Source organism: Alosa sapidissima, chromosome 16, assembly GCF_018492685.1.
Source record: "Alosa sapidissima isolate fAloSap1 chromosome 16, fAloSap1.pri, whole genome shotgun sequence".
In the NCBI taxonomy this organism is placed as follows: domain Eukaryota; kingdom Metazoa; phylum Chordata; class Actinopteri; order Clupeiformes; family Clupeidae; genus Alosa; species Alosa sapidissima.
The window spans coordinates 14,801,445-14,810,674 of record NC_055972.1 but is presented as its reverse complement, the minus strand read 5'-3'; the positions used below and the strand labels follow the sequence as shown (position 1 = coordinate 14,810,674).

The 9,230-nt window shown below is 41.2% G+C and overlaps 1 protein-coding gene across 2 annotated transcripts in view; it reads left to right on the top strand.

Annotated features, from left to right (window-relative positions):
* The first annotated feature begins 851 nt into the window (after positions 1-851).
* The window catches only part of vrk2 (VRK serine/threonine kinase 2), a 16,478-nt gene continuing 8,099 nt past the window's right edge, over positions 852-9,230 (top strand). The window contains exons 1-7 of one of the 2 annotated variants that reach the window (XM_042065505.1): positions 852-1,240; positions 2,054-2,109; positions 2,602-2,671; positions 3,352-3,439; positions 5,312-5,420; positions 5,833-5,925; positions 6,243-6,375. In XM_042065505.1, the coding sequence (XP_041921439.1) occupies positions 1,114-1,240; positions 2,054-2,109; positions 2,602-2,671; positions 3,352-3,439; positions 5,312-5,420; positions 5,833-5,925; positions 6,243-6,375 (676 nt within the window). In that variant the 5' untranslated portion in view covers positions 852-1,113. The remainder of the gene's footprint in view (positions 1,241-2,053; positions 2,110-2,601; positions 2,672-3,351; positions 3,440-5,311; positions 5,421-5,832; positions 5,926-6,242; positions 6,376-9,230) is intronic. The other variant, XM_042065504.1, reaches the window with a different exon arrangement.

Genomic DNA, 9,230 nt, shown 5'->3' with positions numbered 1-9,230 from the left:
GTGAAGCACTAAGATAACACTATAGGCTACCCTCATTATTCAGGGCCCAGCAGAGATCACATTGGACTAGCTCGGCTATAAAACTATGGCACAGAGACCAAACATGAACATTTTACATGAATACACAGTACAATTACACAAACTTGAAATACCACTCATCTTGAGTCTCTCTGACCCTGTCAAAATTATCAAAGCACATAGGAGATGCAATTAGCAGCATTGTCATCAGGCCTTGGGTGCCTGATATAATCAGTCCATTGATGCAAACAGTTCAAACACTTGCCTTTTTGGCCATCCCGGCAAATAATGCTATTGTCAGTTCATTTAGGCCTAATGATTCTCAGAGTGGATTTTGCCTTAAACCATGGCATTCTCTGAGAACACTGTAAAAAAAAACAATACCCCAAACAAAAGACTGTGTGGGTTAGTCTGGGAACACTAAATGAGGTGCTATGTTTGTGGTGTGTTCTGTTCGTATGACACATTTTACAAACGACGTCAACCAGCATGACTTACCCTGCCTTTAACACAGCTTTAAACTTAATTAGTTTTTTTTTTTTTTTTTTTCATTTTTAGCACAAATTGCACCAGAGTAGGACTAATATTCTACCATTTCATTACGTAGTGGTTCATTAAATATGCTGCTATAGACTGTAGCCTACTCTTTTACGGTCTATGAGCCTAGGTCATTTTGTTTTGCTTTCATTCTGACCTGACACTGTGGCGGCGGCGCAAAGCAGAACTAATCTCCGCCCCTGCTCTGTATTCATTGGTTATTTCCTCTAGCGACAAGGAAATTCCTGCAATTTATTGGTTAATTTTCTTAAATCCAGCAGGAGTAGCCTATGCTTTCAGGAAGTGAATCGAAAGAAAGTGTCAAACTTGGATGGACACAATGGTGCGAATGAGTAAATGTCATTGCTATAGCTAAATTAATGTATGTGACAGCAAACGAATCTTTTCATTATGCTCTGACAACATAGCCTACCGTACAGTTCTAGTGTAGCTGCGTTAACGAGGATACGTTTACTGATTTCAGCAACTAACGTTAACGTTACAGTCTGTTCGTGGTCATTGTCCAGCGTGTGTTAGCCACCTAGCCAGCGTAGCCTAATGGCACCAAAGAGGAAAGCACTACCTAACCCCCTCCCAGACGGATGGATTGTGACAGACACCGAAAAGAAAAGCTGGAAACTTGGAAATGTCATCGGCAGTGGTGGTTTTGGATTAATATATCTAGGTAATCGCTCATATGCTCATAAATATCTGGTTATTACATTAAGTCAACTCCCATACTTTATCAAATATTATCAGCTTGCAGACACATTTTTTTCGTAAGAAAATGTTTACCTACATGTGAACTTGTAAAATAGAACACGCGAACCTATGTGTGTGAAGCAAGCAAGCAATCAGTTGTCCAGGTAGCAGCAGAAAGTCCCTAAAGTTTCAGCTGCAAAAACTTCCCCTTAGGCCTAACGGAGGGGTGTCAGCTGACTCATAAATGTGGGCCGGACCTCGAAGGGGTTGTCATTAACCTATATTTTTTTCTGCATATCAGATTGTTGTTTGATGATATACTCTTTCGCTACACTCACTATGAACAAACAACACAAATCATGTCATAATACTGCTCTTTGTTGAAATAACCTACCTTCCAGGTCAATTGTCTTTGCATCTTCCTTCCTGATGATGGTTTGTAGTGCTTAATCTGTTTAATCAATGTAATACTACAGGCCTAGATTATTACACATTGTCGATGACAACTGGATGTGAATATGTTTTTCTTTTACTATTATTTTCCTTTCCTATGAAAGTATGAAACGTATGAAACCTGCTGGCGGGCCAGATCTGGCCCCCTGCTTTCATGTTAGGCAGAGGTGGTGTGGTTAGGCCTCCACCATAAGAGGACTCACCACTCATGTTGTGAATTTATCAACAAAAAAAAACTCAGATTTGTAAATGCATTATCGCTGGGGCGTGAAAACAAGCACGTTTGAGCAATTCTGAAATGACTAGTGACTATTGGTGTCACGCTTCGCTTCTTTCTCTCCAGCCTCCCAGGATGTGGACGCACCTGTTGGAGATGGCTCTAATTTTGTGATTAAAGTCGTAAGTACAGTAATGGATTTAGTTGTGTGGATCAGAGCGTTTCCACTCCTCTGGTCAGTGTTCCTGACAGCCCTGGTCTGCATTTTAAATGAGAAGGCCTCTTGTACTTGAAATCGGCGTAATGATTTGGCAGCAAATCCCCCTATTACCCACCACAATCACTGTGAAACAGTATCCCAGTGAACTCTTTCATTTCTATTATTCATATTTTTGGTATGATTATTATACCATTAACACAACATAACAACTTAACAACATGCATATTATTATATACATTAACATAACAACCGTATGTTAAATGCTTTAAATTCGTATGTTTAAATTATTTGACAATGCAAACATATTTGTTATGCTAATAAAGCACACTTGAATTGAATTGAACACGCTAGCATGTTATATGTTTTTGTAGTATGTTTTATATATTCTGTCATTCTGTAACCTTTCTATGACCTTTATGATATTTTCATCAAACACATTTGGTTTCTTCTTCAGGAGTATCATGAGAATGGACCATTGTTCTCAGAGCTGAAATTCTATCAAAGAGCTGCCAAACCAGAAAGCAGTAAGTTCTTGCAGAGAAGTCCCACATATGGCCTACCACAGTACTGATTGTTCCATAACCTTAGTATCCAGGTTACCCAAACTATTTTAACAGAAAGCTACTATGCTTTACAAAATGCACTATCCAAATGTAATGCTTAACATTCTGTGAGGGATGAAAATCATGATGGATACTTGGAATTAATTTTATGCGAAAAAGATGGAAGACCACTTGCCCCTCTCAAAGTGATCACGCCAGGAGTGCATGTCACTGATGAAGTGCCTAGATGGAAATTACCACGGTTGGGCGAATTAATAAGCCAAAGCAAACATGTACCTCTGTGGTCGTTAGTGCAATCCCAGCTTGTTTTAGCACTAATTCAGAGAGAGTGACCAAATTGTAGATAATGATGCTGGTTCTTCCAAAGGGCTACTGGCCACCTGTCAACCTGGTGCAGAGCCAGTCACAGACAAGACACACAGTCTCACATGAACTGTGCAGGGTGTGAGCATACATGTGTATGGAGACATGGGGCTTTTGGTTGACATTTGTCAATATGTGTGTATTTGAAGACCATAACAGTGTAGATAATTCCATTCTGGAAATTACCATTACAGCACTATGCTATGGGCGTCTATCTGCTTGCAATGAAATTAGGGAAAATGTGCTGTGGTGACAGTGTCTCTCTCTGATGTTCCCAGTGCTCGGATGGAGGAAGAAGAAAGGATTGGACTTCCTTGGTATTCCAGCCTACTGGGGATCAGGCCTGTTTGAACACAAAGGAACAAGGTAAACACAATATCAGGAGAAGGATATTTGTGATGTCCAGGTAGGGCTGTTTATCTGGGGTGCTCTCTTGTTCTGCTGTCGTTGCAGGTGAATTAGTGGTGTGGGTGTGTCTGACATTGTAGGTACTTCCATTGATTCCAGGGGGTCAGGATTTGGTGAATTAGCATCCACCATCTTTAAAAAATGTAATTCCTCAAGTGCTCATTTCCACCAACATTTTCACAAACAAGCCAATTAGATACCACATCACTGGTGGACACAAACATATTTTGTGTATGTACTGTAGAATTGGTGGATGAGCTGGCAGCATCCTGCTAAGAAGTTCAACCAATCCATATTGACGATGTTATGTGTGACCATCAGTAATGTGGCACCTAATTGACTTGTTTTTGAAAATGTACAGTAGGTGGAAGTAAGCACTTGAGAGACACCATTTTTAAATATGCCGGCAATCCGCTATGTATATTGGCTTGTTTATTTTTCTAAATAAATGCTTTAATTGGTAACCCAAAGCAAACATGTACCTCTGTGGTCGATAGGATCATTGAGCCAGGCCTTGGTAATGTGCTATTTAAAATTAACATATTCAGCGATTCCACAGGTCCTTAAAAGTATGGCTTTTGAAAGTTGTTTAACTTGAATAGACAGGTATCATTGAAAGTCTTTAGTAAGTGAATTTATATACTTTTTGTTCTGATTCTGAAAGGCAAGAGACAACATAGTCTACCATTACTGTAGCACAGCACAATATTGATAAGCGTCCACTTTTTATTCTATTTCTCATTATACTCTTAGCTTTTGTAAAGCTGTATAGCTCGGATAAACATTCTCCGTGTTGTTCATTTCATTTTATTAATTTATGTATATTTATATACATTTATATTGTAACAACAATGTATCTGTATCTCAAACAACTGACAGACTGAGAAAGTAATTTGTCCCCAGGGCCATTGAACTGTTCAATGCCTCACTTAAGGGAAGAGGAGAGATAGACTTCTCTGCATAGTCTGTCTGCCTCTTCACCCCCTCCATGTTTGGTACTGTCTGTCCACTAGCCACTTGTACCACTGTCTTTATGCCTCACTGTTTGCGTGCTATATTAGCACATCAGCACACATGCATAACCCCCGCCCCCCTCCATGCCACAGCCGAACTGTGGCCACACTTATGCATTTTCTTAAATAGTTAAATATATAGATATATAGACTTTACTTTACTTTATTTCTGCATTGTTGCACTGTTGACTTACTCATTTGCACTATCACCATGACCACTAACACCATTGCACTACCACCATGACACTCATTCACACAGAGCACCTTAGAGCACCTTACCATACCTTACCATGCACAGAGAATCACAGGCTCAGTCCCTGCCTCAGTCATTGCAAGCGCCTCTGATTTATTAATCACCACTATGTGGATACTGTTTTTAGAATTGATTTAGATTAAGTGTTAGTATAATTTGTATTTTTGTAATTTGTATTTTAGTATATTTTTATATATTGTATTAAGTGTTAGTATAATTTGTATTTTAGTATATTTAGCATATTCTTTATCTTCTACTGTCCTTACTGCTTAGTTGTGTTTTTATATTATATACTTTAATTACTCTTTCTGCTGTTAAAGAATGTGTTTATGTTGTATGTATGCTGCTGCTGAGACCTTGAATTTCCCCTGGGGATCAATAAAGTATCTATCTATCTATCTATCTATCTAAACAATGGGGTTTTGGGTGCTTGAATTTGAGGGAGCTGGGCCTGAAAAGGCCTTAATGACATTTAAGATGGTGTGGGGACACTGTGTGTTGTTTGTGCTGTGGCTACATTTTTGATGTTTTGACCATGCAAAGATTTTTCTGAATTGTTTACAGGTACAGGTTTATGGTGATGGATCGGCTTGGCACTGACTTGCAGAAAGTGCTCCAGGAATGTGGAGGTCATTTCCCAAAGCACACTGTCCTACAGCTTGGATGTCTTTTAGTGAGTTCAGAATCATTGCATTTCAAATCATATATTTCATCTATCCATGCATAAGAGTTCAATGCACATAAATGTACGTGATGATAAGTAGTCCAAATAATTTTAACTTTGAGACATTTCTTTCAAAACGGTGATTACTCATACCTAACATGGATATCATACAGCAACACAAACTTTTCCAAACTGTCCATATCTTGACCTAAAACTGCAGGTTGACATTGTTAAAAGACCTTAGTAACGCATGCATTATTTTAACTGTGGCTTTCCGTATCTTCTGCATACTGGCCCCCGCTCAGGACTCGTTAAGTGTACCCTATTACATGTCAGCGCCCATTAGGAGTGCTAGTTAGGTGCCCGTTTAATTATTCATTATTTAACCTCGCCCTCTGCCTTTGGCCTTGGTCTCCGGCAGCTGGACGTGCTGGAATATATTCATGACAACGAGTACGTCCACGCCGACATTAAGGCTGCCAATCTCCTATTGGGCCTCAGAGATCCCGACAAGGTGAGCTGACCTCTGCCCACATAAGCAAGGAGCATGGTCCATGTTAAAGAGATGTGTTGTGTTTATGGTGTTCACTTTTAATCAGTCAGTGGCATGGAAAGAGAAAGATGTTATGCATTTCATGTCACCCTGTTTGTGTCAATGTAGGTGTGCACTTGCATTTATGAGCTCATTAGAGAAGGTCATTGTATGATCTTGTTGCTAGACTAATTAGCGTACTTCGTAATTCTTGGTGCTACTTTGTGATTTTTGGTAAGAAATGTCAACATGACTTAATGTTTTTAATTTAGTTAGAAATTGGGTTCTTTCTGTTTTAGGTGTTTTTGGCAGACTATGGCCTTGCCTATAGGTACAACCCAGAGGGAGTCCATAAGGACTACAGAGAGAACCCAAAGAAGGGACACAACGGCACCATTGAGTACACAAGCATCGATGCCCACAATGGTGTAGGTAATGACTGATTTAGTATTTTGGAAAGCATGCTCTCATCTCAGTATCCATTATATTCCTTTTTGCGTTGACGCGGAGCATTTCCATGTACAGTGTGTTACTCCCATTTTACATGCTCTCTGTATGTTACCTTAAGTGTGTTTTTGTGAGAGACAGAGGCCGTAGTCCAGTGTAACAGTTTGTGCCTCATTACTGACCACTTTAATGAGGCACATGTGTACTCAACTTCATATCTCTCCCTTAACGCGTGGTCAAGGTATTGGAAACCCATTAGGTGGTAAATTGCATACAGTGCTTTTTTTTTTATTGGATATTGATCCTGCAGGGCATGTATGCCTGGACAGTCCAAATTGAACAATTCCCTAATTAGTTAAAGCCATAACCTGCATCTTGTATTCATTAGCCATTAATTAAAGCTTTGATGATATGTTAGGCAAAGAAGCAAAGTCAATATCTTGGCTTGTACTGAGAGTGGACAGTGACTTCAATGAGGCTGAAAAGCTGCTAATAGCAATGTGTCTAGTAAAGTAAAGTTGTCAAGTTTGTCAATACATCAAAACAACAATAATAATAAAATAACAAGGTGCAAAGTCAGCAGTAATGGAGAACATGATTAAAAGGCATAGTTTTTTTTTTATCATGGCTGCTGGACAATAGTGAAATGCTGAAGTATTCAAAGTTAATAGTCAAGCTTCTGCAAAGCCTGCAATTTATGTTGCGGTTTTACACACATAATTCATTGTGAATGTAATGTCTGCATAAATGACAAGCCCTTTTTAGTGTATGTTTTGGTGAGAAGTAGGGCTCACCACCCACTAGATGCGTTACTTATTAGCAGATATGTGAAATGTTAGCCATACTGTACGCAAAGATGAAGAAAGCCGTCCATGATGTATTGAGGCATTTTCTGCAGCCCCGTGCTGAGGTGAGGTTTGATATGAATGTGCGTAAATCACACAGGGACTCAAGCTAGGTTCCTCCTTTCACCTGCAAGGTTCATACCATGCATCAGCTTCGCACAATTTGTTAGCTTTCCACGGATGCTGCGTTCCATGTGTTCTGCATTGGCTCTCTCCCCTTTTCCCAGACAGATGGGGGTTTAACACGGTGTAAATCATATTGCGTCAGTTGTGCCGGGTCAGGCTACGTTAGCAGCTAGCATTGCGTATAGCAGGCCCCAGTCCAGATGGATACCTGCCTGGTGCAACAGGAGCGCACCCACCACGTCAGTGCCTGTGACGTCTGATCAAATGAAACAGTGTGACGTCTGAGATTGGTGAAGGTTTGTTGCAAGCAGTCTATGCTTCACAGCTGCTGTGTAGGTCGTTAGCACCAAGTCATCTCAGTAGATGAATGCAGATTGTGGTGCCCCCCCCCCCCCCTTTAAATCCACCCCACTGCCATTCCCCTCACACACACACACACACAGCCCTTGCATAGATTTTGATGTGTTACCATGGTGAGAAGAATGAGGAGATGGTGTGTTGTGTGCCCCACTGAACTGGGAGGGAAGGCCTAATTATCAGCAGGAGGGTTGAGATCCAGAAGGAGAGGTTCAAGAGTTTGACACAGCGCTTTGGCTAATCTGAATAACAATGGGACGGCAATTATGAACAACATTTTTGAGTCCCCAGTGTTTGTGGGTAATTCCAGTAACCCCCTTCCCCAACATACACACACACACACACACTATACTGTACACACATACTCACACACACACACACACACACGTCACCTGTCATGCCATGTTTTGTTGTACTATTATTGTTATGTTGCATATTTTGATCATGTTTCTGGACATTGGTGTATCAAGTTCTGCTACAAAGTATACAATTGTAGGCTAAAATTCTCACTGTCCCATACGTGGCTGCTCTCCACCAAGCTCCCTGATTGGCCAGAGGGCAGCTTGGCGGACTCTCTCCGTAATGCAAATGTCGGGATCAATGGCCGCCATGGATCGAGGCGGAGATTTTCTCCGTTGATGAATGCAGTCGATAGGTAATTTCTCGAGAGATGTACCACCGTTACAGTATTGAGTTGATGGAAGTCTCCAGGCAGCAACCTGAGATGGGCTTAATTTAGCCTTATTGATGACCTCCAGCTGGAGCGGGTTGGTTTCGCACGAAGGGGGGAACGTGCACGTGTGATTACGTTAACTTCTCATCTTTATTTAGTTAAGGCCGAAACAGAGCGTCTGTGTTTGGCATGTGGTGATGGATGTCGCTGAGCATTAGAAGCTTTTTCGGAGATGATGTTTCACTACTCCGATTTTCATAATTCTCCCAAAGCTGTGCCAATACTGATGAAGGTCATCGTTTCAAGTCGTAGCCCTGACAATAATTAAAGCACTTCAGTTTGTAATAGATCCATGTAAATGTGTGAAGGATTGCAGCGAGTGGGGAGACTGATGTGGACTATCCAGGGCTTATTTTGTTTTGCTTGGACGTCTGTAGGCCACAGAGTTCACCTTTCACTGTGCAAGCCAAACCAACTGGACTCGACAGACAGTGTTTCTTCTTTAACTGACAGGGACTGTCACTGCCAAGACAGCGGGTGAGAACACAGTCCACAGGCACAGTCAGCCCGTCGCTCTCAGAATACTAAGCCTAGATGGACTCATCTTAGAGCTTTTGGAATTCTGCATGTCAAACTGTGTGTGTGTGTGTGCGTGTGTGTGCACTGGGCTTGTGAAGAAAAGTTACGGTGAGCTCGGGCCTCGGGGCTTACTTTGGGCCTGAGATCCTGGCTCTTTTATTCAGGAGGCTTCGCCTCCGATTTTTCCCCAGAGCGGAGGGCAATTGCATTGATCTCGCAGGTTATTTAGCATGTCGGAGTGAATTAAGCATGCTCTGGGT